This window comes from Amblyomma maculatum, chromosome 4, assembly GCF_055883805.1.
Source record: "Amblyomma maculatum isolate TAMU_Amacu chromosome 4, ASM5588380v1, whole genome shotgun sequence".
Taxonomy (NCBI): domain Eukaryota; kingdom Metazoa; phylum Arthropoda; class Arachnida; order Ixodida; family Ixodidae; genus Amblyomma; species Amblyomma maculatum.
The window spans coordinates 49,785,722-49,805,853 of record NC_139347.1 but is presented as its reverse complement, the minus strand read 5'-3'; the positions used below and the strand labels follow the sequence as shown (position 1 = coordinate 49,805,853).

The 20,132-nt window shown below is 43.1% G+C and overlaps 1 protein-coding gene across 1 annotated transcript; it reads left to right on the top strand.

Moving 5' to 3' along the window:
• Positions 1-142: 142 nt before the first annotated feature.
• LOC146190955 (E3 ubiquitin-protein ligase TRAIP-like) lies at positions 143-19,932 on the top strand. Its single transcript, XM_084601358.1, has 5 exons — positions 143-739; positions 1,163-1,276; positions 3,337-3,567; positions 8,997-9,081; positions 19,114-19,932. Exons 1-5 carry the CDS (start codon positions 252-254, stop codon positions 19,312-19,314), a joined length of 1,119 nt encoding a protein of 372 aa, XP_084457484.1. The 5' UTR covers positions 143-251; the 3' UTR covers positions 19,315-19,932.
• Positions 19,933-20,132: the final 200 nt, after the last annotated feature.

The following is a 20,132-nucleotide window of genomic DNA, read 5'->3' as shown; positions in this document are numbered from 1 at the left end:
TATTTTTCAAAACTATTTAGTACATGGTTTGCATACTCTGAACAGTTTGTTTTCGTTATCTTTGAGCATAAAGTTATAGACTGTGATTATAGCTGAATATAGTACAAATAGCGAGTCATTCAGCGGGAAATCGATACACACATGAAGCATTCAAGCAACTATGTTCACAGGGAAATATGAACTGTTCGTGGGACATGTAGCGATCCCGCGCGTTTTACTTTAGCTGACTGCTTTCAGTTTTATATTTCAAGATGAAGTTTACGTGTAGTATCTGCATGGACAATTTTAGCAGTGAAAATATTGACAACATCAACGCCACCGGTTGTGGCCATGTTTTTCACGAAATGTGCCTTCTTCATTGGACAGAGATGTCGAAGACGTGCCCCGCTTGCAGAAAGCCGTTACGTCCGAAGCAAGTTTACAAGCTGTATTTCAACGTGTCTGAAACTAAAGAAGTAGACGTAGGTGACCTTCAGAATAAGCTAGACGACGCAAATGCGCAGTTGAGAGCGGCTAACGTAGAGAAGTTAAAACTGAAGGAAGCTTCTGACATGCTCAAGGCCTTCCTAATTCAGAGGGAGGAAGAAGTTCAGAAGTTTAAAGATAAGTACATGAACGCGCTTGGCGAGAAATCTCAGCTGCAAGCTAAAATACAGTCCATGAGAAAGGAAGTATCAGAGAAGCGTCAACTTTATGATGAAAATATTGCACTGCGGTCTCAGGTGACTGGTTATGAAAGGTAAGAATCAGTTGATTTTCTCGGTACATTTCCACTGAAGTGCCACTTCGCCAATTTTGCTGGTCGCAGGTGTAGCTGAAAAGTAAGCAAAAACAAAAGAGTATAAAATGCATGTTAAACGGCTGAATCTATGGACAGTTACACTGACCCCTCCCCCCCCCCCCCTTTTCCTCCTCTCCTCATGTTCTAACTATGGTAGAAAAAAATATGGAGGATGGTGTACTTTTTTCATGAAACGCTTCTCGCTCGGAAGGAGAGCGAAGTTTTCATGAAAAACTTTAGTCACCTATGAATGCCTTTTTGGCTAAATTTAATAACTTTAAGAGCTTTTACCGGCAGTCAGTGCACGATATTCTTGATTGAGCTGGTGCTTGGTAATGCGCAGATTGTATAGCAACTAATATAAAATTTTTCATTTTCTAGTATCAAGAAGCTCATCGACAGCAATGCAAAGGAAGCAGACGAGATTTTGAAGTCTTATGTGGATGCGCCCGGTGCAGTAAAGCAGTTGTCAACGTACTGCTGTCTGGTAAAACGGTAAGGCTTGGTCACTTGATCACTTGACTGGCTTTAATGCAGTCCTTACAGCCAATTCAACATCCTGCATATTTGCATTACATGACTGCACAAAAAGACTGTTGCATCATCCTTTCCTATATCACTATGTAACATGCTACATATATTGCATATGGTTATACTTGGCTCTGATCATGATCCTCTGCAAATTATATTTCATAGCTTCAAATTATAGTCTTAAGCTGTAGAACATGCAACTACCCGCAGGGGCATCTGTTAAAACAGATCAAATCAAAAATACAAATTTATTCAGTTCTTGGTTCACAACTTTGTTTCCTGTTCAACCTAAGCATAGAATGCTTGTTGGTTGTCTGGGCAGCATAGTGGATCAGCAGATGTGTACAAACATTTGCCGCAAATTAACATACATCAGTACCTCTATACAAGTGCATATATTTCAGAACAGCGGACACATTCAGTGTTAAGTAATACATTTTGAGAAGTAAAAAAAGAAAGCCTGAAATGAGCCGCATCGAAAACCAGACGCAGAATATCCTTGTGAAGGGAAAAAGAGTGCTATCAAAGAAAACACATTCAATATAAAAGGTACAATCAGCAAATGATTGACAAAGATAAATGCCATTTTCTCATTGCTTTTGTCATGGTGATGGTGATCGTATGGCCCAAACCCTGTTCAATGGATGATCACAGTGGGTTCAGGATCAGGCCTACAAAAACGTTTCATACAACGCCAATGCATTTTTCACAAGAATTTATCGTCTAGACGTCCCCGCCACCAGTGCTCACGGCGTCTGGTTGTTTCCACTGCCTTTATTTTTGTCGCTTATGTCATTTTCTTCATGACGCAGTCCGAGTGTTATCGCCAGCATATCGTCCATATCCGTCATGGCGTGCATTGTCGGAGGAAGCAGTGGCGATAGGTGTGGGCACTCCAACACAATATGCTAGATCGTCTCCTCAGCACTTTGACATTTGTTTTAATGTTGGCGGACTCTTGGCAAGTTCTTTAAATATCTCTAGCACATAAAATGCTCCCACTTTTTGCCCCAATTTGCAAAGCATCTCAGCTTGATGTATTTTATTTTTCGGTCTTCCTTCATGTAACATTCTTTTTTTTTACAGGCGCTTTATAAGCATTTATAAAGTATGGCATGTGAATGCAGGATAAATTATTTTCGCCATTTCCAGTCTGCCAAGCAGACTGTATTGTTCCCGCTTGTTAAGCTGCTGCAACATATTACTATAAATTATGCTGCCTACTAATAATTTAGTTAGGCAATTTGTAGTGTCCATTTTATAATGTATATTGCCTTATAATGTAATACCATAGATTATAATTGATTTAGCCAATATTTCATATGTGACATGCCTTAAATGCATTGTTGCTGATTGGAAATAATGACTGCAACTGATTGAAAATGAGTATAAATGCTTAGCTATGAGTGGTAATGGCTGCAATGACTGAGCATGACTCAACATAACTATGAAACGACCAATTCAAACGACGACTTGAATGACTGTGACTGACTAGAAACGAGTAAAAATGCTTAGCGATGATTGATAACGATTACAATCACTAGGCATGACTCAAGGCAAACAGAAAGAGACAGACAGAAAGAGGAAAAGAGAATGAGGCAAGCAATAAGAGGCAAAGAGAAAGAGGCAAATGATAGGAGAGGAGCATTCTCCTCGGCATTCCTCGGCCGCGGCATTCTCCTTTTAAGAGACCTCTAAAAGACCCTCTAATTTTTTATGCGTCACATTTGTGCATATTTTATTCATCTCTATGTGGAAATGTTTTGTTTTGCTTTTGGTGCTTTCTGAAATAGTGCAGAGGTTCTTTGAAAATGCCTATGCATCATTAAATCTGGCTAACTGTATTAACAGCAGCATTATTTGTTTGGGCGTCCTGAAATTCCATGCCTGCATTTATTCTTCCGTGTCTCGTTTCATAGCATTATGGCAGCAGAGAGGTGCATTTATTTGAGTGAATTTGGACTGCTTGTTACGAGGTTGCGCAGCAATTCATATTGTGCTGCCATTTTCTTCACGTGCAACAGACAGTTGCAGACTGTGACAGACAGCCGATCACAGCTGAACAAGGAGGCTTTGGAACTGCGTAAGCGGGTGGCCTATCTGGAGGTCTTGGCCAGAGAGCGAGCAGCTCGTGTGCACACACTGGAAGCAGATGTCAGTCATCTTAAAGAAATGCTGCACCGGGCTGAACTCAAGGCAGAAAAGAGCGTTGCCTCTTCAAGCAGAATTGCCGAAGATGGCCTCATTGCTGAAAGGTGAGTAATTGTGATTTCAGGGCATGGAGTGCACTGTTAGCCCTAGCTGCTGCAGGGTAAAAAGTGATTTGTCAAAACTGTTTGTGTACGTGTTTAGTATGTGGCATCCAGTCCTCCCTATTTGAACATTCTACATGGATAACATCCGCAACTATGGTTGAGTGAGGCACTGGTTGGATACTCAAAGTTAGACAACGTCTAATTCAGGCACACTCGACAGCAGAAAGGGAGACAGCCACTGCCATAGCTCATTTGACTGAGCACTGCACATGGCATGTGGAGCTCATGATTCTTTTTTCTTCTGCTTTCTGTGAAATGTTATTCTATCAGAGCAATTGCACCATTGATTTCAGAAGATGAAGTCCTGGAAGGACTCTATCATTTGTAAGGCCTCTCTTGTACAGGTTCCTGTTGCCACCGCTGTCAGTACAGGTTACAGCTGACATGATTGCGTTATTGACGAAATTGCCTCATATTTTGCGACTGCATTGTCACTATGCAAGGATTCTCTAAGGCTTGACATGCTGCCATCATCACTACATCAGCGGAAGCTTCGCAAACCTTCGTGTCATTGGCATTCCAAACGAAGCCCACTTTCGAGAAGAAAATTTGATGACGTTGCAGGACCGAGGTAACAGTGATTGCAGAAGGGAAAAAGAGAACCGTGCTCGCAAGATGCTTGCACCTCAGCAACAGATGATGTTATGTGTGGTGCGCATGGCCTCAGCAGCAATGCATTGGCACTGGCCTGCTGCCAGCGAGTTTTTCTATAGCAGGATTACTCTCAGAAACATTAATAATGAACTGCTGAACCGAAAGAGACTTTGAAAAGTCTCAGTCTTTTCTCCTCCCCTGCGCTGCAGCATGTAAGCGTAATGTGTGTGTGTGGTGTTTTCACTTCCACAGCACTTGGTCAATCCATTGGTTGGCTCCAGTAACTTTTTATGTGTTGAGTATGGTTTGGCTCGTGTGGCTGTAGCATTTCCGTGTTTCTCTTTTGAAGTTCGCTCTCAATGACCAAATTTAATTGTTATAACCGATAATGCGCAATGACATCATTATTATCAGTGCTTTATTTGCCATAGAAAACATGGAAAAGCTGACGGTACTGTGGAAGTACATTGTTATATTCAGTATATTGTTCTAAGCTCTATTATAAGTGGGGTTGACTGTATTCACAAGCCAATTGATTCTGTATTGTTCATGTTTTCTGTTGCAACCATGTCAACTCTTGCTGCACATTTCATGGCCAGTAATGCATCTGTTTGGGTTAGATGAATGCATGCATTTATCCATATAATATAGGAATCGATTTTCTCAACTATCGTAAAAACCCGTGTATGAGACGAACCCACATATAAGTATGAGGCGTAATTTCGGGATAGCAAAAACGGGGAAAAAAGTTCTCATCCGCATACGATGCTAGCGAGGAAAGATCAGCAAGAGTGTTTATTTGCACTACATTTTGCAGTTGCACCCCCGAACTGTACGTGCTGTGCACTCTTGCGTCCAATGCGACCGCGCACTAGGCTTCGAATAGTGTCGCAGACCTTCATGCGCCGGTCCTGGTTCACTTCCCTTCTCACGCCGACACGCTTGATTGGAGAATTTCACGTACCATGAGGAGAAGAGCAGCTCACGTTCACCCCGGAGATGGAAGCCACGTGGTCCTCCGACTTTCTAAAGCCAGTAGGCCGCTTCCAGCTCGGATACGCCTGCAATCATGCGCCACGCTCACGCCTGTTCTCATCTAGCACCGCACGCAGGCGCACGACATGTACACCCAAGAAGTGTTCTCTGGTTCAGGGTTTTCATGATTGTTGTCATCCAGTAACTGTTTCGTCTGCCAGCTTGCTAGGGACATCTTTCTGTGGAAACTCTTCTTCGGTACCTCTAAACGCTTTCAGTATGCCGGATTTTATTAAAGCACGACTGACGCGCTCCACGGGAATACTTGTCACGCTTCCGCGAATCGGCTGTATAGGGCGTGGCCAGCATGGCTGGAGGGGCCTTTGAGAGAACCGTGCAACTCACCGAGTGATCCTTTTGCCATCCCTGCATCATGCAAGGTACGACCAACCGCCTTCCAGTTGCATCTGCATCACGACCACTGCGGTCGCTGGGATAGCATGGCATAGAAAAACTTTATTATATCAGATTATCAGGAGGGCTGCCTCGCCCTCCCATCGTTATCAGATAGCTGAGATCCCTTGGAACCTGATGGCTCCGAAGGCTTGTCTGATGGTGTTTCTTTGCTTTTCGAGGTCTTGGCTGTGTAGCAAAGCCTCTCATAGCTCCTTGCTATCCACTAAAGTTGTGAATTGCGTGCATGCCTGCATCATATGGGGTAGGGTCGGCCATTCTCCACAGGCCCTACAGTTGACGCCATTTAAGCCAGGCAGGAACCTACTGTGTGGCTGAGTTTGAAAAGTGCCCACCGGCAACTGCCTCCACACTTCTTCCTCCTCCTTGCTGAGCTTCTTATGCGGTTCTGGATATTCTCTTCTTCTAAGCATGTAGAACTGCGTGATATTGCGGTAAGAGTATAGCCGCTCGTTTCCTGAAATGTGTCCATCCTCAAAGGGAGTCGCGGTGATCAGCCGGAAAGTCAGCCTTGTGAGCTCCTTTATTGCCTTGACGGGTTTGGTGCGCAAACGCCCATAGCAAGAGGATTGGACTCTCAATATTACTCTTCGACAGCTGGTGATACTCTGCCTAAATAAAAATTGTGTATCGCTTCCTTAGAGCCAGTGATGACCACCTTTGTCCTTTTGTGCAAGCGTGAGAGCGATGGCCACCTGTTCCGCCATCGTGACCATATCTCTTCTGAGTGTGCAGCTACTTGCTAACCGGGCACCTTCCTTTGCGACCATTGTACCCTTTGCTGTTCGTTCAGTGTACTCCGCCACATCAGTATATAAGACGTCCTGGTCTCCTATGTATTTTCGATGCAACATTGCCACCTTGTCTTTCCTACATGCCTCACGAAGCGAGGATCGCGGGGTCAGCATGGTGAAACCGAAATCACCAAAACAGTCGGCTGACGCCACCGCTAAATACTACTTCCTCTCCCTGGAAGCCTGATGTCAATAGTGCTGATTAATAACGAGGTTATTAATAACACTATTAATAAAAAGCTAATAGTCACGTTTATTTATGTAGTTTTGGTTGATAATAGTGCCAGCCTTACACTTTTCGATCCTGCGTCGTTACTGAGGCTGCTGAAGTTTATTTGAGCTGTTGCTACGGTCCATTACTGCTCTGTACCCGGAGGTAAGGAGGAAACCCGGCGCAAGCTTCCATTGCTACCCGAAACAAAAGCTAACAGAATCTTCCTTAATCAAGATTTGAATGGGCAAAGAAGCGAGTGATTATTCTCATAATGCGCGCAGCGAGCATTTCAGCGAGCAAGATTTCGTCCATGTAGTTGGTGCTAAACAGTTCGATGAGCAGCAGAAAAAACGACACTCGCGTTTTAATTTGCGCTTGTCACTTGTGAAGCTAACGATATATATTGCTGGAAGGATGGGAAAGATGGTGGCTTCTTCATGGAGCAGCACGCTTCCAAAGAAAGGAAGGATCGTGCGAAAGCCAGAAGATCTCAAATTATTCTAAATCAACGCATTGACATGGAAGTTTAACTGAAGTATTCTAGAAGCTTCTGCCGCCTCGGGTAGCGGTATGAATGGTGAGTTGTCTCAGGCAGCGTCTCCAGTGATGTAGTAGTTTCAAATGACAGAGTCTGTGAACAAACAAAAGATAGAGCATTGCATGCATGTTGTGATGTGCTGATCGAGTCGAGGTGTGCTTAAAAAAAAAAAAAATAGTGCTGTGCGTGGGGAAAACAAATATCCGCTCTAACCAAGAGTGCCAGTGATGGCATTCACTGCGCAAGAATTCGCTGCGTGGAATGCACGTCTTCACACTTGTTAAAAATTAATACATGTCATCCCCGCAGTCAAATTCATCTGGTTGAAGGTAGCAGGAGAACGGTGCCGCTTCCACCGGCGCTATGCGCAGGCGCTCAGCCTCTGTCAGGCTCCTTACAGCCCTCTGATCTTGCAGAGGAATCCTATTACCTATTCAGTGACCGTTTAAATCTGTCTGGATGTGTGGCAGCTTCAGTTTTTTTTTTTTTTTAACAGCTGCAGCGCTGCAGCCGGTGCGCGTCGTCGTATGTAAAGCTTGCCGAATGAGTGGGCCTAATACCTCAAAATAAGCTTATACAAGCCCAGACCGAGGTGTATATTAAATAAATAAATGAATGTAATGTTAACGCGCAGCTGGAATGCCCAGGAGAGCATCCTACAGCAGCCATTCAATGCGCGTTATCCCACTTAGTTCGTCACGCCGGCGCTTCCCAGAGGTGGCGCCACGGTATGTCCTCGCGCCCAATAATACGAGGTGGAAACACAACACAATAAAATCTAGAAAGAAAACTCATTATATGCTGGTTTTTACACTAGTTGTCTTATAGCATGTATAGTTGTACTATATGTATTGTATACTAAGTGACGTGATTGTATGAATGCAGCATTTGTTTTTGCTGTAATGTATGGAGTGCCTTAGTCTTCGCCTTGTTTGCACTTTTCAGAGTGTTGATGGAAGCTAAAAAGTTGTAGCGCAAACAAGACAACCACAGGTAGACGACACACATACACAAGCGCTTGTGTATGTGCATGTGTAGCGCTTCTGTATGTGTGTCCTGTATGTGCGTCTTCTCCCTGTGGTTGTCTTGTTCGCGCTATAACCTTTTAGTAAACTATTATGATGCTCCAACTTGCTCAAAAACAAGATTTAATGCAATTAGTGGAAACTGTTTGTTGAAAAACCAACTTGTTCAGCTTTCTGTTATGTATTTTAATATTTTTAAGTGTGCTTTGAAGGGGAAGTCATTCGTTGCAAAAATTTAGCATGCAAATAAACGCTCAGTTGGAAAATAATACTGCAGCACCCCAAGAAGACGAAGCGCGATAGTTTCGATGAAGACGGCACTGCTGCAGTGATTTGCACGCATGCTGGTTCCGCTGCTGTTGCGTTGCATCTTCCCATTGCCCTGTTGACCTGAGGTCTCTGCTGCCGTATTGTCCCTTTTATGCCAGGATGTTACAATGCGATTTCAAATTGGTACATTGATTTGAGTCGGGGTACTCTCAATTACAATACAATGGAGTTTGTTGTGATTGGTTGGCCAAATTACTGCTATGGCAAGTCAGTACTAAGCTTTATCAAACTATTTCATTCGAACTCCAGCATCACTTTTCACGTTGAATTCTATAGCAATTCGACCACCAGGCCTTAACTCAATGCCCCTATTGAGTTGTAGTTGAAAGTGTTTTGGCCCACTGCAAGGATGCCGGTTGAAAAGCTAGTCGCATAAAGGTCTTGGCATGCCTTTACACTGGTGTTTTTCTGATCTCCTGTTACAGTCCAGCACCCGAGCGAATAAAGCGGCCACGCCTGACCAATCCAGAGGAGACTCCGTCCCCAGGTGTCGCATCTCCTGCACTTCGTGTAAGCTTCAGAACAACTTTAGTTATTTACCAAGTTGCTTACGGATTCTTGGTTTCTATCAAGGTAGTAAGACATCAAATTCTTAGCTGCATGTGGTCTTCATTGTAATGATGCATCGAGCAGTATATACATGGTGTACCCCATGCTATTCACTTACAATAAATAAGTCGTTTATAAAACAGTTCCTTCTGTCATGCTGTTTCAGTTTTGGTTTCAACCACTGAGCGATGGTCTATTGCATCAAGGCTCAGCATGCGTCACCAGAAGGCATGAAAAAAAACTGCGGTATAATTATGATTTCATCATTTTAGTCCACTGCAGCGTATAAGCAAACCTGCCTCAAGATTCACGATGACTAAGATGAAACACTAATGTATTGCATTTTTTTATATTTCACATGACGTGCGCTGCACCTTGAAGTTGTAACTATCATTCAGTGGTTTAAATCTAAGCTATCGAAATCGAAACGGAAAAGAATTGTTGAGTTATTTAGCTGCCTTAGGCGAATGCTACTAGTATATGTTGATTCAGACAGAGGTTCGTGTCCTTTTCTGCTCTTTCAAGTTCCAGCTAAATACTCTGCCGGTTCTAACCCAGTTTCTTTTTGTTGTGGCGTCTAGTCAACGCTGTGCAGGTGCTGTTGCCAAAAGTATGCATGCTGAGCATTATTTTCGTTTGCTACGGAGCACTACATTTTATTGCATACAACCAATGCTGAGCAACTCCGGTATCTGATAAGTATGCAGCGTGAAATTTCAACGAAGCTGTCCTCTGCAAGGGCAGCGCAGAGTAAGCTCATGGCAGATTTAGCGGATTTAAATATTCACATACTTTCTCTGCAGAATAAGCTTCAAAACGTGGTAGAAATATGTCAACATTAAATAGCATTAAGGAACTGCAGCAGTAAGATCACATTGCTTTGGCTACCCTTGGTGGTAAACCTGAAGATCTTCAGAAAAAATGAAAGACAGAACAATCTAAGAATTTTTGGTCTCCCTGACATTGGTGCTGATTAGTCGGCTCCGAAGACAGAGCAAGTAGTTGCCGACTTTCCCAGTAGTAAAATGTGTCCGGCGTCCGTTAGTATAGCATGCACTTACAGGATTGGAATGTTTTTTGGCAGTAAAATACGTCCGGTTTTAATTACCCTTACCTCATACAAAGACCAACATTCCGGGCTTACTACAGCACGTAAACTAAAGGCCAGCAAGTCTAGTATCTCAGAGGACTATTCACGTACGATTTGAGAAAAGCGACGAAAATTGTGGAAGTGTGCGAAAGTGAATTCCATAGATGGTATAACACCAGTTTTGCATTTCGACACACTGCATCTTGTGGAGAAGCGATGGAAGTGGGATGACACAGCTCGTGTGGTGGCTGAGCGTTGACTGCAGAGTGTTAGGGCTGTAACGCCATCATTTCTGCTTGTGATAGTTAGTTGTTGCATCATTAATAATTCAGTTGTCAAGTTTCAACTTTTTTTTTTTTTTTTTCAATTAACCTCAAAATTGTAATAGGCACCGAGTTGTAGCTCTATCCAGATGTACCAGATAACGAGATCTTTCCATCTGGCAGTCATTGTTTTTGATGTAGCTGTGTAACAAGAGGTGGTGGCGTGTTTATACTAGTGCACGAAGCTATTTCATATATTGCTATCGAATTCCAAATCGTCACAGCTGAGCTAGTTTTCTGTCAGCTAAAACTTTCAAATGGAGAAAGCTTGGTTATTGGATCTTATTACTGTCCTCCTGGTCCAGGGTTTCAGAATCTTGAGCAGTTGTCTGGATGTGTTATATTTATCAATGGAGACCATGTTCTTTTGGGAGGGGACTTTATTTTACCCCTTATAGACCGTTCAGCTCATAAGCCGATAAATACTGCCGGTGGTGCAATATACGCCACTTTTTTCATATAATGGATCAATGTTCTGTTTGCCAACAACGAACAGCTACGAGGACAAAGTGTTGCGCCTCTCATTGTCTCTTGACAATATGTACATGAAGCGATGAGAGAAGATGGCACAAACCACATCCTCAGTGTATTACTTTGTAATATGCCTGGCCTTGTATCAAATGTCACTGTAACACCGAGCTTTAGTGATCACAACACAGTTACTATAACCAAAGTGTCAATTGAAAATGTTGATGTTTCGAAAAAGTCTGAAGAAAAAGTGTACGTTTGCAACACAGCCAAGTATAGTGCGATGAATTCAGCACTTGAATCATATTTCCCAACTTTTAACGCGTTGTCTGAACAAGAATCTAGTGAACAGTTATGATATGTACTTAAGGAAAAACGTTTCCAACTTTGCAAAATATTTGTACTATTATATATACTTAGGTTATGACAAACGCGTGATAAAACATGGTTATTTGCAGATCTCCATGTACTAGTTCACAAGCAAAGACATGCATACCGAAAGCTTAAAAAGTAGCAAGTCACCTGCACATTGGGTTTAGGTTTTGGAATTAAAGCATGCTTTCAAATTAAAGGCTGAATCTGCTCAGAAATCTTTTGTTCACCTTGGCGAGAAGCTCTCTGCTGATTCCAAATAATTCTGGCAATATGTTTGTCGTAATGGCAAGGACGACCATTCTATTCCTGTGCTAAAAGATAAAGGTCTTATGCTACACGATGATGAAAGTAAAGCGGAATTTTTTAGTGTTTATTTTGCTTCCATATTTGTTCATTCAAAAACTCGCAAACCACACTTGTAGCTTCACTTGATATTGACTGCATGCCTCCCGTTACGTTGAGCATCCCTAGTATTCAAAAACTGTTGAGTAGTCTAAACGCGTCTAAAGTTTGTAGTCCAGATAACTTTCCTGCTGCAGTTCTCAAGAACTGCTCAGAGACGCTGGCAGTATACTTTGTACAGCCTCGTCCACTTCTAGCTAGAACACGGTCACTGCTTTCAAGGTGTCATTGCATCCGACCCGGCCAAGCAGTAATCTAAAGTGGCTGGCCATGTGAAGCAGCACATCCGTGTCTCTGTGTGCTTGCATCGCTTTGCATCGATATCTGCCTGCGTCAGATACAATGTTGCTTTAAAAGCAGTGACCGTGTTCTAGCTAGAAGTGGACGACCCTGTACATTTGTACGAAAAATCCCTGAACGAGGGAACTTCCCCACCAACAGGAAACGGGCCTGTGGTGCCCTGATGCTACATAAATACGCTCTTATGAAATTTTGTTGAAAACTACAGGCTGGTTTCATTAACTAGCATTCCCTGTAAAATCATCGAGCATGTGCTATACAGTTGTATAATGAAACACTTGGAAAAGCATGACGTCTTATACCCAAGCCAACATGGGTTTCGGCATGGTCGTTCCTGTGCTACACAATTGGCTCACTTTATTCATGATGTCGTTCTGGTAACCAACAAGCAATTAATAATGAATTGTGTATTTTTAGCCTTTTGCAAGGCCCTTGGCAGTGTCCTGCATGATCTCCTGCTAAAAATACGAATTTATAATTTGTACAAGGATGTTATTGCTGTAATTTCTAATTATTTGTCACTAAGGAAACAATGTGTTACGCTGAATGGCACCTCATCCAGTTATGTTCATGTTACATGTGACGCACCCCATGTGTTACGCTGAATGGCACCTCATGCAGTTATGTTCATGTTACATCTGACGCACCACAGGGTTCTGTGTTCCGTTGGACTCGCTTTTTTTTTTTTTTGCTGTATGTTATTGACATCACATCCGGTATTCATCCATCATTTTGCATATTTGTGGATGATTGCATCGTGTACAGGGTTATCAATGACAATAGTGCTTTCGTATCCTTGCAATCTGATTTAAACTCCATAGAGGCTTCGTGTGAGTGTTGGGAATGGCACTGAATGTTAAAAAGTATGTACAGGTGCGGACATAAGTAAATGGAGCACGCTTTTCCGTTCAAATTAATATCACACTATCTGCACTGGAGATAAGAAAATAATAATTGTCCAACTAAAAAGGCACTGGCGCCGACTACCGGTTCAGACATAACATGACCGCCAGTTTCAATTATGCAACGCGTGAAAAATTTTAGAAGCAAATCGCGTGCTTCGTTTACTTTTGTCCGCAGGGGTACAGGTGACTTTCACAAGAAGGCCCATAAAACTACTGAATACACAGTGAACAATGTTGCTCTAGATAAGCCAACAGAGAATAAATACTTGGGGTATATTTGATGCCAGACTTACAGTGGACCAGACACGTAAATTACATTGCTAATAAAGCAGCATCATTCTCAGTTGTCTAAAGTACAATTTCAACAGTTCCCACATGACCTGAATACGAACCTGTACTTCACGTATGTGCGTTCAGTGCTTTGCATTTGCTGGGATCCACATACAAAGGAACATATCAGTATGATGGAAAGACTTCAGTATAAGGCAGCGCAATTTGTAATTGGTAATTATGACACATGTCTAAGTATGGCTAATACCAAATGATCGTTCGGGTGACCTGATTTAGAGAATCGCCAAAAACTCATCTCAAATTTTTTCATGGCATTATAGAAGAGAGGAGTACTGGAAATTGCCCACTTATATATTAAAGAGAAAAGACCTCACTTCAAGGCTAAAGAGTATATTCACTTAGAACTGATGCCATTCGGCATTCGTTTTTTGTGCGGACAATTCGCCAGTAGATTGAGCTATCGCCTGAAATTGTTTCGCCCTTATCAGACGAAGCATTTCTCCACGCCCGGAGCGCTTGATTTCATCATGTCTGTACATAAGTGTTTTATGGTACCTACAGGTGTGTTAGCGTTTACCTCCCTGCTGTAATGCCGCAAAGGCAATGTAGGTACTTAATAAATCAATCAATATATTAATACTTGCACTCCATTACGAAGAAGGAAATGTGTAATTAAAATTTGGTGTGGGCACTTAAAGTGGTGTTCTTCCACAAAAATATTGCAGCCTAAGCTGTGTAGCTTGCTTTCTTATAGACTTTTGCTCGGGCTTTAGGACAAAATTTCAGTGCTTCTGTGGGTGAGAAGAAACGGTGTTCTCTCTACTTGTACCCACTAGATCACTGTCAGTGTGGTGCACAAAAACATTTGCTCCCCATATCTACCATGTGTCATAGCCTACAAAGCACGCATTGCAGACTACGCGGCTGCACTGGTCCCGTCTGTATGTGGCATGGTGCCAGTTAATTTTCGCAATGGAGTCCTGCCAACATGCCACTTACTCCACTCGTCGTGTCTGCTGCGAGCACCGGCTCGCCTGTGTGGGCTGCAAGTTCTCGCTCACGAGTGAAAAACCACACCCATTACATTCTGCTCACTACTATATATCATCCTACTTTACTGCACTGATGCACGACTTTTATGAAATGACTCCTCTTAGCACTCACTCCTTAATGGTATCTCACATCTGTGATCATCTGTGCCGTGTGGTGCAGAAAAATGCAGGCAGCACTCTAGTCATAAAAACTGGTTCTTGGAAACACAGCTGAACAGACAACAGAGAAGAAACACTCATGGACCAGAATGATGCTGCACTAAATTATTTAGACCCACGCTTCTTCTTCTCTCTTCACTTCATCTACCTACAGCTAACTTCTTTCTTCATTTCAATGTCCTGCTAATGTGTGTAGGTATACCGTTACCTTCTTCAGTAGGGATGCAGGAGGCATATTAACACTTTGTTCACCAGATATCTTGATAGCCCAAGGCTTCTAAAATCTCTTGTCAACTTATCCTTGTTCTTTTTCAAAACATGCATGTTATGAAGGTCGGCTAGGCATTTTTATCCTTTGCATATCTTACTCTGCTGTGCACTGCAATGTTTGTGCTAGACTTCTCTGATATTGCTGCGGCATGCTCTCTAATCTTATCATTCAAACATCTCTCGGTCTGACCAATGTACTGCTTCCCACACAATTAAGTGCCAGCCCACTATAGAATGTTATTCTCATCAAAAATGTCCTCTAGCAGGAGTATTGCCTGACTGAAATGTGTCTTAAGGGAAACAAAAGGTTTAGAATTTTGGTACAAATACTACGAGTTTTCCAAAGGCTCTGCAGTCTAAGCAGAAGTACCATATCATGGAGTTAGTGGTCATGTTTAGTGGGCATAAAGCAAGCTAGACTAGTATACACTGCGGCAATGTTTAAGGTATAGTTATTTCGGCATCAAGACTTACTAGGAGTTTAATCGGAGAAAAAAAACCCTGCTGTTGTCTGCCATAAAATGCACTGATTAATTGATGGGTTGTGTGACTTCATGGGACCTCGAGAAGCGGCCAAGTTGGCAGTGCTGACTATGGTGACGCTCGGTGTCTATCGACAGCTGTGCTTGGTTGTATGCAGGCGTGTCTAAAAAGCTCTGCATATCAGGTTGTAATGGAGCTAGAATCAGCACCGCATGTGTACAGCAAGTGGGAAAAAAAAATGGAATGTCATGACTGCAGATTTTATTGCTGCCGTATTCTTAGCATGCAGCGTAATTAATGTCTTAACTTTTCTTTTGCTGTAAACCCATCTGTCAAGTGTAGGAATTGTGGCCGCAGCTGTGTGACTGCCCCTAAGGAGTGCTGATGCTGCTTGCTGTCTCTTGGATGGTGCCACTTGTGTGCTTTACTATATGAACATCTTGGCATGTCATTCTCGTCAGCTGCCTGTTGGGCTCCCGTAGCGAATATATTTCTCTCTGTGTAGGGACGTGAAAAATTTTGGCTTACTATGTAACATATAAGTTTGTGCGCATATTTGAAATTTCGAATACAAATCGAATATGTTTGTAATTCGATTTATTCGATGTTTTGAAAATTACCGAATACACCAAAAATGTTCGAATGCACCGCAGTTTACCTGCACTGCACACGTCGCTGCAGTGCTTGGCCACATGTACTTTTAAAATGTTCGAATGCACCGCAGTTTACCTGCACTGCACACATCGCTGCAGTGCTAGTCCGCATGGACTTGCAGTGGTGGGAAAGGCCTTCTTTCACAAAAGGAAAGGTCCCTTTTTGCAGAATGACCCTGTCGCGCTTTGGGGATGCTTCACTGCACAGACCACGTGGTAAGACATTGTGGTGAAGCAAAACGTAACTGGGCCTTTTTTGAAGAGCGACCTTGCTTTCTGTGAAGAAGGGCCTTCCTGAAAGCGTATGCAAAGTGAAGCACTTGACGGAACCTGGTAAAAACGGTTAAAGTCTATTATATGTAAGATCGTCAAGCGCAGATATAAAGCCCCACTTTAACCAAGTCGTGTGAACATCCTTGCATGGCCTAGGATTTGCATGTGACTCCGGATCCAAAGTATCCTAGGGCCTATTCCTATCTCACCTTCTGATTTGGCAGCTGCCGACTTTGGTACTACTGTCTGTGCTGCTTCCATACCTGCAATTCACGGGACATTGTAACTTCCTGTATGCCAGGGGCATGCTCATGATGTTTTGCCCACAACACGCAATGCCGCTGCTGTGCTTTCCTTTTCCACTTTCTACCTGACACTATTCGCTCTTCCTTCGCTGCATTCCTCTCCGCTGCGTCTTTGTCTCACCTTTCTGTGGGATGCATTCCTGCTATCTCGCCATAATCTTCTTGGAGCTCCACCCTCAGATTATTCAGCCCTCATTCTTTCATTTTCAAATACAATCGCACATTCCTTTGCTCTCTCCACTAAGCCATGCTTTCCTCAGACCCACTCTTCCTCTGTCCTTCAGTCTAAATGTGAAGAGGGACTTCCATCTTTCCACGCTGTCACCTGCTAGACGTGGCAGTTGGCGTTTTGCTCTGCTATAATTCTTACCACTGCTAACATCTTGCACTGCGGTGGTATCTTAATGCCGACTACTCTACACAATCCAGAAATGGGTCCCTAGTAGCTTTGCTCTGAAACAAATGCCACTACTTAAATGTGATACAACAAAAATATAAGGGCCTTGTGAGCAAATATAATAAACACACAGAACTGACAAAGCACAAGTAGATAGACAATCATGAAGTGTCGACCAGTCTACCATGCTACACTTGTGTCTTTTACTTGTTGACAGGTTGTAGCTTGACTTTTCATGACTTTTTCCAGCCAAACAGGTTTTCGTAGAGCGCTTGACATCTGCCCATAGCGTTCGTTGCGCTGGAACAGTACGAATTAAGTCAGGTTGTAGTTGCGTGCCAGTCCCAAGCTCGCATTTCGTTCATGCAGGGCGTGAGGATTTTATGCTTCTTTTATATAAAACTGAAACGTTGTTAAAAACTGCTCACTTTAGCTAGCACATGACGCTCTGAGGTGCCCGTTCGTGATTTGAGTGGTGTTGACCTTTTTGGCACAACCAGCAGAGTAAACAAATAGTGGAGAATGAAAAGTGAAAACGGAGTACATTGGCGGGAATAGCAAATAGAGAGCGCAGGAAAAGGCGAAGGGGGAGAGTGGAGCTGCAATGAAAGATTCGTTTATGTAGCTGAACGTTCCAAAGTGGCTCAGCCTAGAGAGGTGCCGTAGTTGGGGGCCCTATATAATTTAGACCACCGGGGGTTTTTTAATGTGCACTACATTAATGTGCAAGACACGCTACATAGGTGTTTTGCTTTCTGCCTCCATATCTGGAATCAAGCACGGGTCTTCTGGCTCAGTAGCCAGTTCCCTGAGCCACTGTGGCAGGGCATAGCATGAGGAAGAAAGCGGTGGAGAACATTATGAAAGCATGAGGATCAAGGAAAGCGGAAGGGAAGAATATGGGGGTATTGTAGGTAGACGAGAGGCCAAAGAGGGAAATAAATAAGGAGGCCAGGACTAGAGTGGTGCTGTCTATCATGTTCCCTCTGTGAAATGCTCCGGTCAGGTAGAGGTGCGCCATTGCCTTAAAAGAGGCATTGTATGTTCCGTGTGTGATCGCCTGGGGTTGAAATCACTCTCCAGCTACGCTCAATTTTCGCATTACCAAGTGATGCAATTCCTGGCCAATTTTTTTCTGCAGAAATTCACAATAAACTTAGAAGCGGACTGCTGTGATTCTTCCACCTTGTACATTTCCGCGCAAGCGTGCACCTAAAACAGGTTTTGAGGGAAATTGAGGGCACCTGAGCAGAACCATGATGCCGCACAGCCGTCAGGTGCAGCGGGATAAAATATATTGCGGGCGTATTTTCATCTCACCTTGCGCCAGATACTGGTTCAGTCTAACAAAACGATGCTACTGCCATTTGTAAGCCAGTTTCACGGCGAGTATCATTCAACGATTAGTCAAACGAATTTAATTGGTTCAGTACCATACCGACACGCTGATGACATTTGGTCAGAGCACCAAGGTTTGGTTTGGTTTGTGGAATTTAATGTCTCAAAGCGACTCAGGCTATGAGAGAAGCAAGCAGTGGTAAGCGGAGAGCACTAAGGGCGAAGTCGAAAAACATGATGGCGTTAATAGACACCTTTAGTTTAGTGCTATTGCTTACCGCTATCGTCAACCGCTACCATGCGCCGGCATATGTCTGATATGTGGTGCCATCTCGCGTCATCAAGGTGATCTGTGCATGCGTACTGATGGTGCGCAGTAGCCATAAACGGCAGTGGTAAGCGGTAGTGCGGTGCTGAATGTGTGCAAACTGCAGAATCTGTTGGCTGAATAGCAAACAGCTGTGGTAGAAATTGTGCATCTTGAGAAGGCGTTCTCATAGAAAATGTCCCTGTTGATGTCCATTGCAGTGGCTACTGATGCTCAGCTACGCTTGAAGGAGATTACCTTGATAGCCTGCGCAGTCATCGATCATGACTCTTACGGACCTATTTGCTGGCTTCTAATGTTTGCATCAAAACTCTGAATGGGCTCATTCATGAGCCCATTCAGAGTAAACTTCAGGTTGTAACCCTTCATTTACCTTGCTTGATTAGATGCCTTTGAATGCTCAGAAGTGCAGTTTTCTGTTACTACAGAGCTTAAGATTAGTAAAAAAGAAATTCAAATGCGGAACATTGAAGTATTTTATGTAAAGCCTGCATCTGTTATTTCTGATTATTTGAGTAAGTTGTGCATTTTGGTAACTATAAAGTGTGCTTGTGCATTAAGCAAAGCTAATTTTGTTTCAGATTGTGACCTCCTCTTGGCACGCCAAAGCTGTAGATAGTGCCACGCCTACAAGGGAACCACTGCTGCCTCATAAAACCAATTTCTTTCGCCCGGCGTCCAAGGGAGACACATTCAAGTCGGTGATCAGGACAGGCTACAATGGTTTAGGTGGCCATGCCAAGCACGTCGTCGGGTCAAAACCATCTCTGAAGCGATTCTAGGGTTGCCCTGTTTTTCTTTTGAGAGCTTGTACAAACAACTTTCCAAAGCTCATTTGTTTTGTGATTGCAACATATCGGAGCTAACACGAGTGAATTGTTAGGTAAAGCAGCACCGATATGCTTTTTGTACTGTGTTACTTTACATTGGTTTGCATGTACTCTCTGGTTATATAAGTGTCTTTACTAAAGATGCACAGACAATTTGTGGATGTCAGCTAGTGTGTTCTCAACATTTGATAATTAGGGCAGACAGGATACACGATACAGTTCGAGCGCACAGCCGTCTCTGAGCGTTTTGTGCCTGTGCAATGGCGCTGCTCAGCATTTGCAGTCTGCCACAACTCTAACCATCAAGGTCCGCATGTTAAGCTGTCAAGTTAAATTTTTATGGCTGGCAAAGACTGAAACTCAAATCGAAGGATCCAAATAAATTATCTGGAATCACCTTTGTGCACTGCACCAGTTTTTCCACACCGCCGCTAAGGTGGCTTGTGGTGCCGTAAGAATAAGTAGCAGCGCTACTGCAGAAGTTCGAGCCTGCACCAGGTCCCCCAGTATGTTCTGGTGAAAAATAGTATTAAAATAGGAAAAAGAATAGAATTGGAATAGGGAATAAAATTGCTTTGAAGCGAAGTTTCTGAACTACTTTGATGAAATGCGTTTCCTTGTATAGGTACATATAATTACACATTAGCCATTGATCGGGAGCCAAGACATCAACCAATATAAGCATAGATGTCTGCGAGAGCAGATTCAACCCATAATGTAAGTTCATCACGAAGCAGTTTCTGCACAAATTGTATCTAGTGGCGCTCTAT

Excerpts from the sequence above, each read along its gene's own strand:
- LOC146190955 (XM_084601358.1), top strand. The coding sequence starts at position 252 with ATGAAGTTTACGTGTAGTATCTGCATGGACAATTTTAGCAGTGAAAAT. Across the intron at positions 1,277-3,336 it reads TACTGCTGTCTGGTAAAACG|ACAGTTGCAGACTGTGACAG; the intron begins GTAAGGCTTGGT and ends CACGTGCAACAG. Across the intron at positions 9,082-19,113 it reads TCGCATCTCCTGCACTTCGT|ATTGTGACCTCCTCTTGGCA; the intron begins GTAAGCTTCAGA and ends ATTTTGTTTCAG.